General features: G+C 45.3%; 1 protein-coding gene across 1 annotated transcript in view; it reads right to left on the bottom strand.

The window, feature by feature from the left end:
• REEP3 (receptor accessory protein 3) overlaps nt 1-23,275 on the bottom strand; it is a 70,307-nt gene extending 47,032 nt beyond the window's left edge. The window contains exon 1 of the mRNA XM_075000192.1: nt 23,180-23,275. Coding sequence (XP_074856293.1) covers nt 23,180-23,211 — 32 coding nt within the window. The 5' untranslated portion in view covers nt 23,212-23,275. The remainder of the gene's footprint in view (nt 1-23,179) is intronic.
• Nucleotides 23,276-23,307: the final 32 nt, after the last annotated feature.

Below are 23,307 nucleotides of genomic sequence, written 5' to 3'. Positions count from 1 at the left end.
ACATAGGCACCCTGGACTCTAGTAAGGAGCTCAGGGTGAGCAGGTGCAGAATGGTGATAGAATGTGTCTTTACCATGTAAAAATCAGGTTCAGGTGCCTTCTGACATGCTTAGATCAGAACACAGGGCCTGGTTGTATTCTTCATAACACTTGTGAGGTGTAAGGGGAGAATTTCATGCCAGCATGTGGGGTTAGGTATCCTGGCAAGAAATTAAGAGCAATCAACCTCAAGGGAAAACAGGAAGGCACAGAAAAGCAGCAATGGGGGGGGGCGGGGGGGGGGGAAATCAGAGATGTCTTGAAAACCAAGCTTGTGAAGGAGCATGAAGGGTATTAACTAGCATTCCCCCCCACCCATGCTGTTCACTGCCCTTTAAATGAAATCCCCCGCAGCTGTGTAACAACTATGACCACCCACCGAACCCCAAACCATGTTAAATAATAACTAACTGCAGAGTGGTGGTAAAGGATGGGTGATTTCTTGGGGCTAAAGTACAGAGCTCTTTGTGACCTTCCCCCTCCTCATTCTGGGTCACTGACAAGAGGAAAGGGTGCAATGTGCAGAGGGAGGACGTATGGGAGGGATAGCATAGATTGGAGCAGGATGCAGAGCCCCAAGTAGGGGATGGGACTGATTGGGTTGAAGGAGGTCTAAAATGCCAGTGCCTGGAGTAGCCACAGGATACCAGGCACAATCTAGGGGAGGTGAATGAAAGGCATAAGGATGGCATGTAATGGCGGTGCCTCGAGTGGCTGAGGGATACAGGCCCTTGGCAAGGGAAGGGTAACGTGTAAGAGAGGCATGCGTTGGACAGGGGGTGCAGAGTTTCCTGACATGGATTTCTCAAGAATTGCTTCAATTAATGCAGAGTTCGGTGATTGGGATTTCTTAAGCATTGCTTCAATTAACTCAGTTTGCCTGTTCATTACTAACAGGCCTGAAGCATTCATGTGTGCTTTATTGTCCATCATGTTTTTTCTCCAGTCTCTCAGCTCAACTTTTTCCTTTGTTACCACATCAAACTAACTCTCCAATATTTCATGCCATGACTTCTTACTGCTCCACATTTGGGGCAACCTCATATGGGCAGGACCGGGGCCTCTGTTTTGTCTTGCACAGTTGCTTCCTAAAAAAATAAATGTAGGAATATTAATGGCATTGGCAATAGCTACATTTTTATCTTTACTCGGAACAATGAGCATACTGACAGAATGAATGGCTGTCTCTATGGAAGAAGATATTGCAACTGCAAGGTCACTATGGGGACTCTTAAGGTTGAAGAATGCATTACGCCAAGCAGAACAAAATAAGCTCTTCTGCGGCTGAGGATTAACTTCAACACCATGGTAAACTATCTTCGGTTCACAGGAAAAAAAATTTTGCAGAGGGTCCAACTGCCCGCAGGCCCTGCGTAGGAGGGTCGCCATGTGTCCGAGTGGGAGCTGGCCAATGGGGGAGTGGGTGGCTGCAGCGAGATCTTCTTAAAGCAGCATCTTATTTAAAAAGAAGCTGCTCCAGAAGGAGTTTTTCAAAAAATCATTTAAAGTCACTGCAGGCATGCACATGAATCAGGGAAGAGTCCACGCACCCACAGGCCAGTAGGGGGCAGGGAGAGGTCGTTATATGTCTGAGTGGGTGCCAGCCCAGGGTAGAAGGGGAGGATGCAGTGCCTGGATTTTAAAGCTGTGCCACGATTGAAAAGCCAATAAGGCTGCAAGATTTCTGCTCTGTGCTGGGTGGGTTACAGGCCAAAAAAAAAAAAAAAAAAAAAAAAAAAAAAAAATCGTGAATCATGAAAGTTCCCATGAGTTCTAGGTTGCAAAACAAGACATCGGCCTCAAAGTAAGAAAAAGGGATCAGGAAAGATTGCTCGCTCAGTCCAGACACAATGCTGGAACATTTGCAAGAATGCTCTGTGGGGACATGAGTGCAGACTACTTAATGGTGGCTTGGCTTGGCAAGCTGTCTTACCACAGAAGCAGGACCAAGTCCCGTCTCCCCAAAAATCTCATGAGGAGAAAAAGTGTCTAAGACCTTCAGCTTTTTGTCCAAACAGGATCAGCTCTCCACCACCAGCAATATTAACAAGCTGTTTTAAGGGAAATGGGCATAGACCCTCTTCCCCCGGCCCCCCACCCACCACGACAGCAACATACTATTATCAGTAGGAAAAAAGCACACTCACCAGAAGTGCCCTCTCCAACATCCCAGTCTGCCTCTGAAGCCGCCTCCTGAAATAAGGGAATGGGACACAAGCCAAGAAACAGCTCCTGGCTTGCAGGATCTGTGTCCACACTCAACTGGACCTCGCTGTCATCCTCCTTTTCCAAATCAGACCCCGCTTCATCATCTTGCCAAAGAATACTCTTACTGAGGTATCAATGCACCTTCTGGGGAAGAGGTTGCGTCTGTCCCCAGAATAGCATGAAGTTCATCATCATATCAGCATTTCTGGGGAGATGCCCTAGACTGACCATTACCTTATTTGCACTTCTGGTAGCTTTGTCTCCATTGCTGGAGTTTTACACAGCACTGCTGAGCATCCCTGGTATAGCCATTCATATCATGCCTTGAATTATTTTCACGCAAATCTCAGCATTTCTTTTCCTGGCTTTGGCTGAGGGAAGACAGGTTCTTCCCCATACTACAATGGGGTCCAAGATCTCCTCATTGCTCCATGCTGGGGCTCTTTTGCCATCCTGAGAACTCATGGCTAGAAGGTGTGCTGCAGAGATGGGATCCTCACATTTGCTCCCACACTGGCCAGAGAGGAAAGGAAATCAAATCAAAATTCCTGGGCTGACGACCACAGCTTCCCATCACCCACTTCCTGCTCAACTGGAAAGCTGAGATGGTGCAGCAATGACCAGAAAGGACACACAGAGGGGCAACATGGGACAGTTCTGGAGGTTAATAAAATCAATTTTAATAATGCTGCTGTCTGCACTTGCATCGATTGACACTGTAGAACTGACTGAGTTACTCCCAGGAAATTTGGCATTACAAAAGTCAACCTTAGAGCCCCTTAAAAATCAACGTATTGAGCGCTGTAGTGTAGGCTGACGGTTTATACAAATTGAACTAAGACCCTTCAATTCAACTTTATCTTCTAGTGTAGGCCAGGCCTAAGAACCTCAGGTATGAGTCTTCCTTAAAAGTTTTTAATTCTTGCAGATGTAGAAAAAGGTTCATAAACCATCACTCACATGTACACAAAAGGCTCAGAAATCGAAGCACCTTTTTAAAAACAATTGTTTAAGTCATGACTTGAGGACCTAACTTACGATTTTTCAAGCAAACCTCCCCTGCATCTATTCCCTATATTACTCTAATGCAGAAACCCAGCAACTGTTTTTCACTGGAGAACTAAACCTAGCATATTCAGTTGCAAGACGTTGCTCTATCCCAGCTATGCCACTGAGGAATTTTAAAAGAACTCTGACATACTCTGGTTAAAGCTGGGGGAGAAGGGGAGGTGGTGACACACAACAGGAAGTCTGAAGAATTTACTGGCTGGTGCGGGGGGAGGTGGGGGGGGGGAGAAACAAAAAACAAACAAAAAAAATATCACGTGTTCCTCATTATATTGGTTCTGTTTAACTTTTGACAGGGAGCCAGCTTTAAATGCTATTTTTTTTCCTGTGGGAAAAACAGAAAAAAAAGTCACCCAGTACTCCAAGCAGCAATTATCCAGCCTCTCCCCTCATCCCAATATATCATTCCTGAGAAAAATCTAATCCTTTTGTTCTTTATTTAAAAGGCCATTGGGTACAGAGTAAACCTTCCTTTCTTTTTCCAGAGAGTTTCCTTCTGCATATTATTCTCAAGATCAAGTTATAACTCCCATGCTAATTTTTATCTAATAGTACAATTACAACATAGAATTTCAAAGTTACCAGTCACACCAGTTGCAGATTTTTTTTTGACTTCTAAGTATTTGAACACATTTGCTCTATTCCCTCCCAACAGTTGGTTGAAAAAACAATTAGGCATACAGTAATCCCCCAAGATACACGAGGGTTGCATTCCACACAACCCTCGTGTACCCTGAAATTTGTGTAAGCAGGGGTCTTGGGTGGTGGGTTGGAGTGTTGGAGGGGGGCATGGGGTTTAAGCCTGGGGTGGGTTAGGGCTGCAGTGTGTGGGTAAGGGGGCTAGAGTTGAGATGGGTTCATGGGGGTTGGAGCCAGGTCTGCGAGGGTTGGGGCCAGGGCATGGGGCGGTGGCTGGAGCTCCCACTCCCGGCAGCACTCAGGGGAAGAGCTGGCTGCTGCCAGCTCTGCTCCCTTTTGACGGGGGGGGGGGGGGGGAATCTCCTCCCGCCCCCCCCCCCCACCTCAGTGTATTTTGAGGGTTTACTGCACACAGTATGAATCAGGGGTCAGCCACGTAAGAGCAGGGTTGCATACTCTGGATTTGCGTACTCTGAGACCTTACTGTATTAAGATATTCTTGCACTGTATCAGCACCCAAAACTTCAGCATGTCTGGACTTTTAACATTACTGTTGTGATACAGGAGGTACTTTAATTTAAATAGATACATAGGGATTAAGCAGATTCTTACAGCATAAATATTACAGATTAAGATACAAAGCCATTTCCATTCTTATTGTTTTTAAATAAATATTTTCTGCATTGCCAGCTACTGATCTAAAATTTTCCTGTTCTGGTCTCTGTCTAAAGACTATTTATATGCCATAATAGTTCCATCAGTTTTTATTTAGTACACGACAGTGGGAAAATCCTCTCCTTCACAATCTTAGGCTAGATCTACACTAGGCAAGAAAGTTGATTTCCGATACAAAATTCTACATATGCCATTAGCGTTGCTAGAATCAATGTATCAGAATTTGACTCTCTTACCTAGTGTAGTCTGGGCCTCTGTTGGCTCACACCAATGTCCCTTACTCTACATGATAGCATGGAGTACAGGTGTCAGATAAGCCCAGAGAGGTCAACTCTGCCATGCCTACACCAGACCCACAAAAAACCACCGAACTCTAGAAGCTCAACTGTAGTGCATCAGTTTTTGCTTAAGTACAGATTCACACTTAGTGTCAAAACACCAGGATGAGGAAGCCAAAATCCACTTCCCTCCAAATTTAAGTTAGGAGACCCCCCCTTTGAATGTTCGAAGGGAAGGCAGATTTTTACTTATGGGGATTAATATGGTGGGGGGAGAAAAAAAAATCATGCTTGAAATGCACAGTACTTGAAATTTATGTCTGACCATGGGTGCTGAAACTAGTGGTGCAGAGAGAGCTACCTCAATCTTTGGCTTGAAGTATTTTTTTTTCTTTTATTATGGCCACAGACCATAATGCTCATTCCATAAGCACGGTGGACTGATTTAAACCAAGGCAATGTCAAGCATTGATTTAAAATGACCTCCCCCCAAAAAAAAAAATATATCATTGATTTAAATCAAGTTACCTAAAAAGATAAGGCCAATTGTGCTTAGAGAACACTTAGCTTTGGAGTAAGCACTACTGAACTCACCGACATGTCTGTTTTCTCAGACAATAGGTCTAGACCCTCTTAGAAAAGCTGAGTTATGCTCAAATAAAATAAGGAATAGACTTATGGCATCACCATTATGGTCTGTGGCCAGGATGTTCCAAAATATGGGGTATGTACAACGTAATATAAAAACAACACTTGGTGGCAATGGCAACTCTAGATTTCTGTTTCTGCAGCTTTCTGTATTGTATACTTGAATGATAGATTCTAAATCTAGTTAGCAAAACAAACCGTAAGGCAGTGTTTCCCAAATGGTGGTCTGCAGAACCTTGGGGTTCCACAAAAACAATTCCATTACAATAGTTAACTCCTCAGCAGCTCCCTGCCCTGCTGCCTCTGGAACAGCAGAAGAACTAAGTTCAATAGGCTTAACATCTGGCAGGGTGGTGGAAATGATCCAGCCATTAAACCAAACAGAGTTTAGTTCCATTGTTTCAGCATTGGCAGGGCAGGGATCTGCAGAGAGCCCCTCATTTGCCACACTACCCGAGTGGCCACAGCCCTCCAATGGGCATGGCTCAGCTCACCTCCACCAGCAGAATACCTCCACAGCAGCCTTCTGTCTGTGGGGCGCATGTGGCCATTCAATGTAGGCTTCCCAGCCAACGCCATGGATGGGTTAGTTCTGGGGGGCCAGTTTGGGGCTGAGACGGATTAAGCCTGAGGATGGCAAGTGCAGGTTTGAGGGGTAAAGCTTAGACATTAGTGGTGGATTTGGGAGCTTCGGGGAAGCGGGGCAGAGCCTGGGAATGGGGTTCCACAAATTCTTTTGAGTTTAAAAGGGTTTGGTGGCCAAATAAACTTGGAAAACACTCCCATTAAAAGTTTAAACTAAAAGTTTTATTTCCTAGCAACATCCAGCACAGCAAACAGCTCAGAAATTTCCTTGTCAAATCACACATACTAAAAGGCATGGAGAGAGTCTTGAAGAATAGTACATTGCAAAGTGAAGCATTTAAGTTGCTTGATCCACTCAGTCATATCCACATCTTCATCCACATAATTTTCTCCCAAGAAGCAGCTTCCCTTATGAGGTTTCCTTCCTTCAACTAGACCCTGCATCATCATCATCATCTTGCAATGATTACACTTGAAAATCTTTACCTTTGTTAAAAATGTCTTCAAAATACTCCCAAAATGGTTTCTTGGCATAAGAGAGCTTAGACAAATTTTCTGTGGCAATAAGTGCAGGGGAATACAGAACGCTGTGTGTGCGTGAAGTAAGGTCTTGCTTTTTCCCCCCCAATATACTCCACTGTTCATTTCTATGCTGCCTGTCCTTTCCTATGTATTGTCTGTGTCTTTAAGACAACATCTTAACCAAACTCTTCTGCTGCATTTGCCCAAGGCACACCACCACATAAGCACAGAACAAAAACGTTGCTATCCAGCTTGCATCTTTCATCGCACTGCTCAGAAAACAGAAGTTGAAAGTCCAGAACTTTAAAGCAGCAACAGCTAGTAGTTAGGCTGGACAGACTAGAACCATTAAATTTATTTCTATGAGACAAAGGCTACATCTACACTAGCCCAAGTCTTCAAAATGGCCACACAAGTGGCCAATTTTGAAGATTACTAATGAGGCGCTGAAATGCCTATTCGGCGCCTCATTAGTGAGCCGCTGGCTGCGGCTCTTGGAAATTGCCACTTTTCGCTGCCATGCAGCTTGTCCAGACGGGGTCCTTTTCGAAAGGACCCTGGGAACTTCAAAGTCCCCTTATTCCTATCTGCTGATAGAAAGTTCCCGCAGTCCTTTCGAAAAGGACCCCCGTCTAGATGAGCCACGCGGCAGCAAAAAGCCACAATTTCGAAGAGCCATGGCCGGCAGCATGCTAATGAGGAACTGAATATGCATTTCAGTGCCTCATTAGTAATCTTCGAAATGGCCACTTGCATGGCCATTTCGAAGAAGATTTGGGCTAGTACAGACATGGCCTAAGAGTAGTTTTAGCATTTTTGTGATGAGATTTGATTTTAACTTATTTTTAAATGAGAACTTTAGTATTTTGAAGACTTCTTTTCAAATAAAAATCCAAGGTTGTTTGTTTTTTTGTTTTAAATCATTAATTTTTATTCACCCTGGCCAGGAGTCTACACCTATTTTACTTCAGCACAAGTCAGCTTTTCCAAGGAAACCCCGTCCTGTACTTGTGGAGGCAAAAAACAGAAGTGCCAGCAAGTTCACTGGGTCTTACTCTAACATTAAGTATCGACTACGCACACCCAGACTACACTCTTTTCAGGAAAGAAAAAAGCTAAACTAATTAACTGACAAGAGTGAGAAAAAAACAGAAAAATTACTGTTCAAAATCACTAATAAAAAATTACAAAGTATTCCCTCTTAAAATGTTGAAAAAACACTGTACTAAATTGTAAATTAACATTTTTAGTGATCAGATTTGCACTATTAAGAAATACATGAAGTAGTATCAATGGGAACCTTGATTTAGATCAATGATTTAAATTGCCTCTTCTTAAAAATAACAAGCCGCCCTGAATCTCTTACTTGAAAATTCTTCAGTTTTGTATACAGAAGTTGCTCCCTTCATCATTTTAACTCAAAAAAAAAAAAAAAAAAAAATGTAAAATACCTCCTAGTTTCACTTACTGCTACTTATTACATATTTCTGCTGAAAGAAAAGAAGGTCCACTGTTTGGTTTATTATGCACTCCTGGAAAATTTTTTCCAGAAATGTTACATTCAACTAGGATCATGTAACCTGCACTTCCTTTGTTGGTTACATTAAAATTGCATGTTCCATCAATAAGTTAGTCTTCATTATATAAAAATATCCCTTTTTCCTTTATGTCACACCTGTGTCCATCATATGGATGTTTCTTCAGGGGCAAATTATCACCAAAATGTTTTGCATCGCTAATATAGTAGCTACAAACCTATAGTTAAATGTAAAGCTCATTGACCACCCGTTTACAGCTTTTTGTTTGTTTTGTTTTGGTTTGTTTTTTTTTTTTTGTGGTCTTCAAAATCTCCAGCGTCTACTATGGTTAGTTATTTTCAGAGAGGATAAATTCTGGAATTATTTCATGACAAATTACACTTATTTTAAAATATCAGACAGCTTAATCGTAGCAAGCAGACAGCTTCTCTTTAAACATGAAACATATGGGAAAAGGGTTGTTTGTTACAGATTCACATCTTTAGAGACTTGTTTTTATGACTTTACTAACCAGGCTTAATAGTCATCCTGATCCAAAAACCAAAGGAGGCAGCTGGAGACCAAATCTGGCTTTGGACTCTTAATACAGATACATTTCAGTAACAACGTATTGTTGGCTTCATATAAGCTCACAAAAAAGTAAGTTATTCCACCAAAGGTGCTCAAGTCTTTAGAGATGAAAACATGACTCAGTTAAGCATATACAGTAAAAATTAGGTTAGCTGGCACTTGGATAACTGGCACACTCAATTAAACAGCACCTGCAGCACTGACGGCAAGTGCCAATTAATTGAGCATATGATCTTACAGAATTCTGTTTGCCACAGGACTGGGGTGGCTACAGGGCTAGCTTCCCTGCCAGGGGCAGTAGGGCTGGCGGTAGCAGGTCTGGGGGCCAGCTGCCCGGCAGGCAGTGACGCTGAGTCTGGCAGCGGCAGGGCCATCAGCAGTGAAGCCAGGGGCTGGCTGCCATGCTGGGGCCAGTGGAAACAAAACCAGGAGCCAGCTGCCTGGCTGGTGATGGTGGCAGTCAGACCGAGGCCAGCATGTGTGGCCAGCTGGTGGCAGCAACAGCTGGGTTGGCTGTCATGCCAGGGCCATCAGCAGTGGGGCTACGAGATGGCTAGTAGCAGCAACAGGAGTAATACCTGTGAAGAGGGGCCAGCAGCCCCATTCCCCTATCCAGCATATTTGATTATCTGGAACTCCAAGTTCATTGGGGTGACCCACAATAGAGCTTCTACTCTAATATGCAAGAGTGTTATTTTGTTCTAGGAACACCCTTTTACACCACATCACAATGCCTCTGTTATTCTTCTAACCGAAATATGGAACATGGTTCAGCCCCTCAGTTTGCTATAGGTCAACTGCGCTGAGCATGCCTCCAGTCCCGCAGAGTTCCCTATTCAGGGCCAGGGAGAGTACACAGGCAAAACAGTTGCTATTAAATATGGTTTGACCTAATAAAACTTGTGCTGGGCTGCAGAAAGGACGACTGAGTTCCAGCAGCAGGTCTCCTAACATTGTGTATTTCAAAGCTTACTGAGCAAGGCTTTATACTCCTATTTCAAGAAGCAGGCATCATTCATTCCCTATCAGGGAACAGGCTGGAAGAATTTTTTTTTGGAAAAGCATGCATAAATGAGAGTTTTGAGAAATTATTTGATCAAAGCTAGATAAACGTTCATAGTTGGCACACAAGTAATCTCTCTGTGCACAGACAAACTTCAGGTTCCTGTTCTAAAACATGGAGGTACTGGAACACTTCAAAAACAGAGCCTCTCTTTCCCCCGTATGCGCATGTGCGTGCCCACGCACACACACAATCATCATTAGGAAAAGTACTTTGCCTACTCATTTGCAGAACTGGCAAGCCAATTTTGCTGGAAACTTATGAAGTTCAGCTTAACACAGGGAGGAACATGGAATTTAGAATCTTGAAAAAGTATGAACTGAAAACAAAATCATATAGGAAAAAGTGTTAAGCAACCAGAACTGTAAACATCACTTGGGCCAAGGTTATTGTTTCCCCAAAAAAAGCAGGCAACAAAACTGAATTCCTCTCTGGCTTCACGTATTGGCAGATGGGAGTGTGGCTGGATTTTCAAGGGCACTGAACGTCCAGCAGCTCCAACTGAAGCACATTAAAGTCAGTGGGAGCAGCTGGGGCTTGGTACTTGTGGGACTCAAGTCATGTACTTGGGTGCCCGGGGATGAATTTGTTTAGGTGCTCAACTTCGGGAGCCTGGTTTTGAAATTCCTGGCTTTGAACAAGTTCAAAACATACAAACTATACACTGTTACACCCCTGTATTCCACAGCTCCGTTATCTGTATTTATTGTTCAATTGCTCCTCCATCATTATTAATTGATATTACAATGATACTTGGAAGCCTCACACTGGTGGAAGGCTTATGTCAAACAAGGTACAAACCTGAAGCGTTTTTACCCCAGACTTACTACACTTGAAACTGTCTATACCCATATAGAGTTTCACCATCTTAAATCAAACTTTAAAACGTATTAAGCCAGAATTAAATGTGCATCTGTAGTTGAAGTGATGCAAACTCCTAATAACCTGAAGTAAGGACAATTTATTTAAACAAGCATAACTTCTCAAAAGTAGACCAGACCAATGTTTAAGAAAGATGCAAATAAAAAGGTGAACAAACAGGGTTAGTAATAGGAGCACAGTCTTTTCACAGATTAGCTGTCTGCACAAACTGTGGATACGCAGTGTTAGTTTATTTTGGGTAGCCATGAGGCTAAGGCTTTGTCCATGCTAACAAGTTTGGCTGATCACTCAAAAGGAAACATGACAGAAATCAGAAAAGATTGCTCGCACTATTCCCTCTTGCGACAGATCCTGTCCACGCCGGGGGCACCACAATTAGCAGTGAGAGCAATCTACTGTAGGTCTGTATCCCACAGTGCAGGGCAACACATCCTGTTGCCAGGTGTTGTGGGAAGGTGGAGCAGATTACGGCGCATCTGGAAACTGTACTAAATAACCCATCACGCACTGCTTTCTGTCCCAGCTCTCTATGTGCTTTTGGCTGTCTTTCCCATCAGTTTTTCAACAGCCATTCTTTACTGTGCACTCCATCAGCCATAGTGAGAAAATAACCTGCACATCCATCCCATGCTCTGTTAAATGTCATGAGAAAAATCGCACATGGCAGAGCAGTTAATCACTAAGTTACTTACAGAAGACGACTCACAGGTACCTGACATTCTGTGTGATAGGGATATGAGCAACTTCACACAGCAACTTCCTAGCCCAAAAGCCATGGTCTACCACATGGAGACCAGCACTGAATATTGGGATTACAGGGTCATGCATGGGTTGGGATGAAGAGCTGTACCTAGCAGAACTTTCATTTATGTAAAGCCACATTCCTGGAACTGTGCAGGGAGCTGGCCCCAGCCTTGCAGCACAAGAATGCCAGAATCAGAGTTTTCCTTTTGGTAGAAAAGCATGCAGCTTACTGAAGTGCCACTTTGGTCGTCCCCCCCGCCCCCCCGAGCGCTCAGCTTACAGGGAACACTGGTCCCTGCACAAGTGACTATAAAATGACATGGGACAATGTCCTTTAAAAAAAAAAAAAAAGTGTGTGGGGGTGGGGAGAGAACTGCACTGCCATCCAACCTACAGCAGAAGATTAACAAGCATCTCAAGGAAATTTTCCTGGACAGGTCTCTGGAGGATTTCCACGAGAGCTTGGCATGCATTGATGTGCTGGAACTGGGCATTAATTAGCTACCCAGAGAAACGTCCATCTCACAGAAACAGGTCAGGCTCCTATATTTCTACAACATGCATCCACCTCCGCACTACACTGGCATAGCCACTCACCCTGCATCTCCTCTCCTGCTCCCTGAAGAGGAAGTGCTGAGATTGGTTAGGCCCCTCAAAAATGGAGAACAGTTCCTGGTTGTCTGCTCTGCTGGACAACCCTGCCAGGTGCTCCACATTCTCATGTAACTCCACCTCTTCATCAATAGCTTTATCCTCTGGGTTAGGTCCTCTTTCCATTGCCTCCATATCTAAGTTGCACTTTCACAGTAAATTGTACTTTTGTATGAGGGGAACAAAAAAATATTTTGCTTATCATTTTACAGTGCAACTATTTGTAAACAACAATATGTAGTGAGCACTGTACAGTTTGTATTCTTGTTGCAACTGAAAGTGGAAAACAAAAAGCCATCCAAAATATTTAATAAACTTAATTGCAAGGGAGTTTGTTTCCTTCCTTTCCATTACATGGTGTGGTTTGCCAGCTAAAATCATCTGGAGCTCTCTCAGTTCCAAGCCATTTAAGGTAACTGTACCACTGATGGCTCATTATTCTCAACCATTTTCTTCTTGCAGCACACAGTTTGCTAACCTAAAGACTGAAAATATTTCAGGTTTTGGACTTAATACAGTGGTATCTCTGAGAAAGTCATGGTCACATGATATACAGGAATCAGATTAGGTCAATAGTGGACAAAAATTTTTGCAGGCATTCTTTTGTGCCTACTCCAAGAACTTGAAGAGTGACCATGGACCACATTCTCCCACAGTACTCCACGAGGTACAGAGGCTAGTGTGGATGCTGGGTGCAGAAGAGAGCTCAGGGCAGGAGTTGTGACCTGAGGCAGGAGTTTGGGGTGCAGGTGGAGATATGGGGGCAGGAGAAGGTCTGTGAGGGAACAGGTCAACTGGGGGAGTGCAGAGGGTTTGGGTGGTGACGTGGGGCAGGGAGTTGTAGTCAGTGCCAGATGCAGGCTCTGGCCAAGAGGTGCTTACATAAGTGCCTCCCAACCAGCGGCGGAAGCTACGTGCCTCTCTGCACTATGCAACTCAGGGGAGAAGGGATGGGAAGACATTGCACACTGCGTTCAGCTACAAGCACAGCCCAAGCTGCTCCCACTAACCAGTTTCCAGCCAGGGGGAGTGGCAACAATTGTGCTGGGGGTCAGGGCAGTGTGCCAAGTCACCCCCACCGTGCAAAGAGACATGCAAAGCAGAGACACACATGGCTCCAGCAGCTGGCTTCTTTGAGCAGCCTGAGGCTGTTGCAGGCCTGTCTGAAGATCCTGGATCCAGTCCACAGGCCATATTTTCCATGCCCCTAGATTTAGATCTTATGGTCCTTATTGGACCAACTCTATACTAAACTACCAGCTTCAACTGTAGCATGGAGAATTGTTTTTATTCCTATCTGAAATTTTCTAGATTCATTTCAGGCTCCATTGCTTTTGAAAACAACACAAAGTGGTGGGCAAGAGGAAGGGAGAAATACTGCTTTATATTTATTGCTGTGCATCCAAAAATTGCACTGCATCCCACAGAAAGAGAACAACACATTTTTATAAATACAGAAGGCAAGTCACTGACTAGTTCACTTAAGATCAAACACGTTACTGACAACTGAACAGAATTCCCAGCCTTTTGTGTTCTCATCTCTGGATCACACTCTCCCTTTACAATGTGTCCCCTCCGTTCAAAAGACCTATTATATTCCAAGCTTTGCTAAATTTGAGACAAACAAAAAACCGTACTCATACTTCCCAACAGTTTGAAACAACTCAGCATTACAAATCATTTATTTGATGCAGACAAAGAAAACATCATACCAAAGTTGTTTGTACAAGCGTCTCTTCAAAATATATTTAACATTATAGTTTAAAAACAAAGCCAAAAAATAGCATTTCAAGTATCACACAATGCTGGGTATACAGTACTGCGTCAATTTACTTCAGAGTTGTGTTCCCATGCACCCTCGTATAACTGGAATTTTGTTTAAGTCAGGGGGTGGCTTTTCCTCCAGCAGAATGCAGGTTCTGCAGCCAAGGAAGCAGCAGGAGTACCTGAAGCTCCTTTTGCAAGGTAAGTCCTGGGGTTGGGGGAGGACAGATGGGGAAGAGTTAAACCTGGTGTGGGTTAGGGCTGAAGGCGGGGCAGGGCACTGAACCAGGACAGGGTGGGGGTTTGAGCTAGAGCTATGCTCAGGTGGTGAGCTGTGCTGGGAGGGGGGGGGGGGGAGGGGGACAGTAGGAGTTGAGCCATGTGTGAGCAGTTGTGAGCTGGAGCCGTGTGCAGGTGGCGACCAGCGCTGGGGGTTTGAGCCAGGGCCGGGGGAGCGAGATTTCAAGTTGAGCTTGTCATGCCAGCTACAAAAGTGCTAAACAGTCAGGTGACTGAGAACAAGAAGCAGGAAGCATTATCTACTACGCATATAAACAAGCTTTTTCAGCCAATCCTTAAAATCGAGGAGTAGAACTGAGTGGATTTAGGCTCTCAAGTTTCACAATGCACTCAAAAATGAACACATTTCAATTTGTATTCTATTAAGAGTGCAATTAATCATCATCAACTCTAAACAATGATTATTCTGGATTCATCATTTAACTTCAATTAAACAACAGCTCTATAATAAACGATTTGTGTAGTCTAGTTGAGATATTTCACAAGTGATTAGTAAAAGCACTGACAACATTTGAGCCAGTTACTTTAACCCCTTCTAGTGTTTTTCAAAACTACCTACATATTAGTGAAAAGCATGATCTAGCACTTGAAACATGAATTATCAGGTGGCTCTGTACTCTAATCCTAGCTGTGACCTGATTCCTTCCTGTCCTGCCAGTCACTGCATATCACTGTAATCTTACTAAATCTGAGATTAGACTTCAATTTCAGGAGGCTTTTCTAGAGAAACTGCAATTTTAGGTCAGAAGTTCAGGTTGCTTTGAGTCAACTGCCTGTTCTTTTGGCTGCTAAATGGAGAACAAAGGGTCAACCAGTGGGCAAAATTTCTATGGCACTTGGGAGACCAGGAAAGCAGCTGTACCAGATGGCTGCTCAGGATGAATAAAATGACAAAGTCTTTGGGTGCAGTCTGCTCCCATCTCTGTTTAAAATATACAGGACTCATGTAAACAGTATAGATAAAAACTCAACCATGACCAGCTTCATTATTTTCCTCTTCAAACACTAGGCAACTCATCTTCTGCAAGGCCCTGAGATAAGCACCAACTGGCTGAGAGGCACCAATATTAGTATATTTTCCACTGTATAGTTCCATTTCCAAACCCAAGAAAGAAGGATCCTGCCAAACAGAAGTAAGGGTGGCAATACCATCCCATGTCATCCTTACTTTTGCACGGCTGCTGATGGAACTCTGCCGGTAGAGCTAGGCTCGAGACCCACAACCACGACTCTGTGGCTGCCCAGCAAATACTCAGCACGCCACAGAAACATTAACATAGGAACCAATCCTGGCAACAAACCCTGTAGCCAACTCTACCACATACCTGACCAAGGAACACCATCACAGGACCTAACTGCATCAAACATCACACCAGCAGATATACACTCATCCTTCGTTAGAGGACTGTATTTACGAGTACTTGTTTAAACGAGGGACACACTTACCTACCTTAGTTCACTCTACAAGTGAACTTCCCCCACTCATACGAGCCTTACCCCCCCCTGCGCCTCCAACCCCCCTAGTCTGACCCCCTCCACCAGCCCCACAGCCCCAACCCGCTGCAACCAGACCCCCTGCTGGCCCTGCAGCCTGACACCGCACTGCTGCCTGCATTCCTGGTGGCCCCACAGCCCTAAACCACGGCAGCCTGATGTCCCTGCCGGCCCCGCAGCCAGAGCCCACCCCCTGCTGCCCGACAGCCAGCCCTGCAGCCGCCAGACCCCCCCGCCGCCCTTACTGACCACACAGCCTGAACCCCCTGCTGCCTGTACCCCCCTGTGGGCCCAGCAGCCTGACCCCACGGCCACCTGTACGCCCCACAGCCTGACACACCTGCCAGGCCTGCAGCCCAACTCTGTGGCAGCCTGTACACCCCCCCCGCCATGGCCCCACAGCCCAACACCCCTGCCAGCCCCACGGCCAGACCCTGCTGCCGCGTGTAACCCCCACGGCCAGGCCCTCCCGCAACCACCTGTACCCCGCCACGGCCCCACGGCCACACCACACCCTGCCGCCTGTATCCCCTGTAGCCAGACCCCACTGCCGCCCTGCAGCCTGACGCCCCTGATGCCTCTGTCCCCTATGGTCTGACCCGCCCTTTCACATCTGCAGCCACAGCCCTGCAGCCCCAAACTGCGGCAGCCAGACCTCCTTATCAGCCTGCAGTGTGAGAGCCAGACACCACCACCGCCCCCGCTGCCTGATCCCCGTGACCCTGCAGCCCGACCCCATGGGCCTCAAACCGTGGCAGTCTGAACCCCCCCCAACCCATCACCAGATTTTAACCCTCCCTCCCGCTCAGAGCCCCAAACTACCCCCAGCCTTTCACACTCCCCAACCCAAGGTTCACTCACCTTTCAAAAGCAGCGCCACCTGCTGCCACTCCTTCCCCCAGCTGGGAGCCCTAAGAACTAATTAACAGGAATTTTGCATCCCTCTTATGAGGTTCTGCCTATGAGCAGAAAGTTGGGAACCAACTGTGTTCATAAAGCAAGGGATGAGTGTACTAATGTGATATATTCTACCATGTGCCTGCAATGACCCTCTACCATGCATGCAAGACTAAATGGACAAAAAATCAGGCATCAAGAACAGTAACATTGAAGAAAACAGTACAAAAGCACTTCAACCCCCCTGTGTATGCAGTGACAGACTTGAAAGTTGACATCCCTGAGCACAAAAAACCCTTCGAAAAAAAAAAAAAAAAACAAAACACACCACCACACAAACTGCAGAGCTGGCATTCATATACCAACTTGATCATATCAGGCCTGGTCTACACCACACATTATGGTCAACATTAGCTGCTTTACCCCCAATTTATAAGGAAACAGTTTATACCATCAAGTCTCTTATTTCAATTTTAGAAGTGTTTAAACTTGATTTCTGTACTACTCCTTGAGGAGAGGAGTAATGTTCAATTTGACCTTCCAAGGTCAATTCTGGGAAAGTGCAGACAGTGCTAGTAAGGTCAACATTCCTGCAGGCTTCTCCTGTAATTCAATGCCTTGATGTGACTGCTCTGGCTAGCATTTTCAGCTCTAGTGCTTTCCCAGGTATACAGGGAAAAACCTTGGGAAAGTTTGAATTTCACCTCCTGTGAGCAGAGCAAGCAGCATACCTGAGCAGCACACATCATCATGACAGGGATGTAAAATATCATTCAATTGGTTAACCAGTTAAACTGGTCTCATTAGTAAACCAGTTAAGGAGGGGGAGGCAGACATACATATACACACACCACACCCCACCCCACCCCCTATGATTGACTTCCTGCCCTGCTCACCAACTTCCATAGCCTCCTTTCTAAGGCAACTAAGAATGCAAGGGGGGTGGGATCACAGGTAGCCTCTCTCTCAACTCCCAGAGATGATTCCTGAAACAGAAGGCTTACATTCCCACAATTCTGACTGCTACATGGTGTGTGTGCGCGCACGCGCGTGAACCCAACTTCACCTGCACCCTCCACCCCCCTGCTGCTGCCCCTCCCCTGCCGCCCCTTTGGAAAGTTGGCTTGGTGCCAAGATAGGGATACGTATTCCATCTATCACCCCACCATAGGCTAAGAAACCCCATTGCAGCAAAACTATCCACTATCTCCTGCATGTTTCACAGAGTCACTCTTCTTCCTAGGAGACGAAAATTGATTGCCTTGGCTACTTGGATCACAGCTGTCTCCATGTTAGGTTTACCCACTCCAAACTGGTTTCTGACTGAATGGTAGCAGTTTAGTACTGTAAGCTTCCATGTGGCCATCACCACTTGTTTCTCAACTGGTCTCATTCTCATGTTGCTGAATTTCAGGACAGGGAACAATAGTACACCAAGTTTCATGAAATGGCCTCATGTATGCACAAGTTTTGAAGCTGCTAGTCATCATCCCACACTTGCAGACCTATGTGGTCCCACTAGTCTGCGCTTGTCTCATAGGACCAGAATCAGCATTCCACTGCATCCACAGGATCCACTACTGCTAGCATATGTCAACCACTCCACACAATGGGCTTCTGCGTCTCTGTTTGTGCCCCCTCACATACTTCCTCAATCCAAAGGCTGGCTCCTGGCTAGGCTCTGCAGAGATGTGTGAGGTGTTCACAATGTTTGCCACAGCAGTTTGCAGCTGACACTGCAGGGTCCATGTTTGCCAGGTTGTGGCATCTACTCTGATAACCAGGAGAAAAAGTGCATCAAAAGTTTGTTTGCCATTGTTTTCAGGTAGTCAGTTCAGGAAGAAATAAAGTGCATTACAGGAGGCTGATGACATGTACTCAGAACCACTCGCTCCACTGTTTTGGTTCCATCAGGCGCTGAGCACATAACCCAGGATGCACAGGGGCAGCAGGAACTGTGAGATGGCTTAGCCACGATGAGTAGCTGTTAACGTCAAAGGCAGTCATGCTATTAGGGACACACTCCATCTTGCCACAGTAAGAACAGGCACCTTTGATTTGGTAATTTTGGGTGCTGTAAGGTCAAATCTTACTAAATTCAACCTAATCCTCTAGTGTAGATATACCCTCAGACTGGGTCTGAATAGGGATGAGGGTGATGAGCTCACCACAAGAAGTATTTTTCTGCTTTTTAGTATTCTCACCTTCTTATCAACTGTTGGGAGTGAGCCACATCCACCCTGACTGAATTGACCTAGTTAGCACGGATCCTCCCCATAAGAATCAGAGAGGTAGCCGTGTTAGTCTGGATCTGCAAAAGCAACGAGGGGTCCTGTGGCACCTTTTCGACTAACAGAAGTGTATGAGCATAAGCTTTCGTGGGCAAAGACCCATTTCGTCAGATGCAGGTCTTTGCCCACGAAAGCTTATGCTCATACACTTCTGTTAGTCGAAAAGGTGCCACAGGACCCCTCGTTGCTTTTCCCCATAAGAATGTAACACTCCCATCTTTGCATGTGTATTTATGACCCTGCCAAAATGAAGTTTCCACTTCATGCATCCGACAAAGTAATCTCTAGTCCACAAAAGCTTATGCCAAAATAAATGTGTTCATCTTTAAGATGCCACAGGACTCCTCATTATTTTTTGCTTAAACACACTAACACACTACCCCTCTGAAGCTTGTCTCCTAGATACAGTCATCCCTCCTTGCCTCCACCTTTCTGAGACACTAGATAGAGTCACTCTGCCAAGGTTCTGAAGCTAAGAATAGGACAAATAGAATAGGGAGTGGGCTAAGAAGTATACTTTTGTACATTTTCCCGGCAAATACAACAGTTATCTGAGCTTCTCAAGCTGACAAGATAAAGAGGAGAGCCATAATATAGTCTTACTTTTCCGTTTCCTCCCAATAAAATGTGAGAAGTGTGGTAACAAACTGCTTCTTTCACAGGCTACTGTAACATTAGTATACTTTTATATTTCTGGATGAGAGAGATGTATGTATGAATGAATGTATAACATTCAATCATTTTGCTTCAAACAGTCCACATCTTTATGGCATATGGCCCACAGTAATAATTACAAACAGAAGCTCTCAACCATAGTTATTCAGGACTGTTGCTTTCAAAAATACAGGAGACTTCTATGTGAGATGGCTGACTTTGCTTTTACACCCAATGTAGTAAGTAGTCTGTCATGTCTGATGATGACATCTTGAGCTTGCAGAGACTCATCGGTTGTGGACTTGCATGTGGCTGAGGAGACCAAGCTTTGAACGGCACGGGCGTTCACGTGGGGGCAAGGGAATTGTCTTGGCTCTGTTGGTGCGGCGGCTGCTGTCTTCCCCTCACAAGCATCAATGAGGCATACGCATCGCTGCTCTTCAAAGTTGTCATATGCGTGTCATATGAGAGCATGCCAGCCTCTTCGGTCTTTTGCATGCTGCTCTAGCTGATCTGATTTTAAACCAGCATGAGCAACATTGGCCTTCACGCAGTGTTTATATCTCTTGTGAGGCCCACCTTGAGTCCTTTTGCCCTGGGAAAGTTCACCATAGAGGAGTTGCTTAGGGATTCTTGACTCCTCCATTTGTATGATGTGCCCTGTCCAGTGAAGCTGGGCTTTCACAATCATGGCTTGGATGCTCATGGTTCCTGCTCTGCCCAGGACTTCCAGGTTCCTAACTCTGTCCACCATCAAACGTGCAGTACTGAGCTCAGGCTGCATGTGCAGAAGCGTTCCAGCAGTTTTATGTTTTCTGTACAAGGCCCAGGTTTCACTGCCATACACGAGACTGGTCATGACTACAGCCTTGTACACTTTCAGTTTAGTGGACTGTCGGATATTGTCCTGATTCAAACACTCACGCTCTCAGCTGTCCTAGTGCCCAGCTGGCCTGGCAGATTCTGGCATTGATTTCTTTGTCAAGGGAGCCATCATTGGCTATCACACTGCCAAGGTACTTGAACTCCTCTACGGTTTTTAACTCTGTTCCTTCAATAAAGACTGAAGCCGGGAGAACGGCAGATCCTGGAGCAAGCTGAAACAGTACCTCAGTCTTTCCTAGGCTGATGGTCAAACCAAAGAGGTGAGTGGTATCAGCAAACTTGTTGACGATGAGCTGGAGATCAGACTCCTTGTGTGCCATAAATGCACAATCATCAGCAAAAAGGGCTTCAAGGATGAGCCTCTCCAGCATCTTGGTTTTAGCATTCAGACGAGCAAGGTCGTTCGTCCTTCATTCTGCAGATATGCCGAAATAACTAACTTCCACTGTATAACCTTCTGCAGTAGTAACAGAGAGGTAGCTGTGTTTGTCTGTACTGCAGCAAAACAAACACAGCAGAAACGTGGCACTTTAACAACTAACAAACTGCTTTATTTGGTGATGAGCTTTCGTGGTACAGACCCACTTCATCAGATCAGTCTCATTTCCAGTGCAGACTTTCTACTGTATCTTAGTAACACACATACTAAGAAAGATTGTATTGCTTTGTAATAATTATATATGACCGTATGAATTAACAGAACTAAGCAAACGCAGTTGACTGCACACTTTCTATTAGGCTGCATACATATAATCAAAACAGCAACAGCAGAAATGTAGCACTTTAAAGACTAACAAAATAATTTATGTGGTGATGAGCTTTTGTGAAAGAGACTCACTTCATCTGATGAAGTGGGTCTGTCCCACAAAAGCTCATCACTGAATAAATCATTTTGCTGGTCTTTAAAGCACTACATTTCTGCTATTTTGTTTGGTTGGAATACAGACTAGCAGAGCTACCTCTGTTACTATTCTACGTATAATTAATGTAGCATTGAGTGTTTGAATAGGGATGCTTTCAGTCACAGTTTACTTCAGATATCAGTGATCTAGATGACTAGCAATATCTTTGACTACAATGTTTGCTTGTAAAATGGGTAAACCGACTAAAGATTTCCTGGACACATTTGAGCATTCTCTACCATGCCCAAACAGTTTTGCTTGGAGCTTTGTTCAGAGATATTTGTCAAACAAAGTTTAAATTAGAGGAACAACTGTCAGAACGCAAAAATCTGGGGCAAGACAACAGAAGAATAATTTGACAACATGGGAATGATTTCCTTACAACAAACAAAAAAAAAGGTGAAACCTCAACTTTATGACCAGTATTGTAAATAGCTGTCTGCAAAAATGTATTATCTTCATGAGAGATTGTTAAGCAATTTTGGTCATTTTTTCTTACAATACAGCAACAAATATCTGAATATAGGAAAGGCCTAACATTATTGGAATGCACCCCCTTCAGTGCTTACTGATGGGAGCATTCACATCTCCTTTCATCACATTTCTATTACCTCATCAATTTGGTCATACACTCACTCCAGTAGCCCTCACACCTTTATTCCAACACCTGTTTTCCCTTGGTGCTGCAGGGAAGGATGATGCGGACGTGCTAAATCCTGTACCAGGTCCTGTACCAGAGTACAACACAGCCTGGATATTGCAGGCTGAGATACCAAGCTTTTCTAAAAGCCTCCAGCAAACCATTCCCCCAGCCCACCCTCCTGCCTCCCTGAAGAAAGACTCAGCATCCAGTTCAGGTTATAGCACCTCTCCCTGATGCTTCCTAGCCCACAGTACTTGAGAGAAAAGGTCACTGGCCGCAGGCACATTTGTAGGAATACAGTAAGAGAAAAAAGCACTAGGGTTAGATTTCCTGGACATGTTTGAGCATTCTCTATCATGCCCAAACAGTTTTGCTTGGAGCTTTATTCAGAGAAATTTGTCAGACAAGGAACCAGTTGTGCCCCTAAATTACAACTGTTCACAAAATATAAAAGGGTAAAATTACAGGATAATTAGTTGCTAAAAAGCCCAAACTGTAGCACAGTATTTGGTGGGCCAAATATTCCACCCGTGTAAATTCCCTTTTATCAAACTCTTGCATGCGAGTTAACGGTAACATCAATGTGGTGTTACCTATCTCTGATATCAGTGTTCGAAGTCTCTTGAAGATCGCGGATACCAGAGTACATCCACCCAACTCAAAATGACCGACCGCTTAAACTGGAGGCTAAGCTTCAACGCCTAGAGAAGACTCTTGAAAACACCTCAGCCATGCCTGCAGCCGCGTCCGTCCCTTCCACTCACTCGGGCTTTGCACGTGTCAGAGTGGGAATCCTGGGATCTTAAAGAGGAGCTTGGTTGCTTCTCTCCCCACACCGCTATTCCACCTCCTAGCCGGGGGAGCGTTTGCAGCGCGTTGCTCAGGCGCCGGGAGGATCGAGCCCGTACAGGAAGAGAGCGGGCTACCCCGGAGCACACGAATTTGGCTCCGAGTGGGACCCTAGGAGCAGGGAGACCTCTGCAAATGCGCCTTCTCCCTCCCTCCGCGCCACAGCAACCTCGAGGACAACAGCCAGGCCAGGGACCGGCAGTCCGAAGTGCCGCCGGCTGCCAGGAGCCGCGGGACCAACGGAGGCCCTCACTGGCAACCCCCAAAAGACGGCAGGAGCGGCGGCCAGCTGGGCGCGCAACAGCTGCGCAGGGCCCTCTGCAGAGTCGCCCGGAACGCCAGCTCCGCCCGAACGTCCCGCCCCACAGGAACCCGGACCGCGTCACTTACACAACCGCTCGAGAGATTATCCACGACACCATCTTGGCTGAGGAGGCCACCGCCAGTAGCCGCCAAATTCCCAGCCGGAGCCCAACCCGGAATGATTCGCTCCCCTCTTCTCCTTCCTTCGCGGCTCT

Source organism: Carettochelys insculpta, chromosome 7, assembly GCF_033958435.1.
Source record: "Carettochelys insculpta isolate YL-2023 chromosome 7, ASM3395843v1, whole genome shotgun sequence".
Classification (NCBI taxonomy): domain Eukaryota; kingdom Metazoa; phylum Chordata; order Testudines; family Carettochelyidae; genus Carettochelys; species Carettochelys insculpta.
Note: the sequence above shows the minus strand (reverse complement) of the source record. Positions and strands in the feature narration are given on the sequence as shown.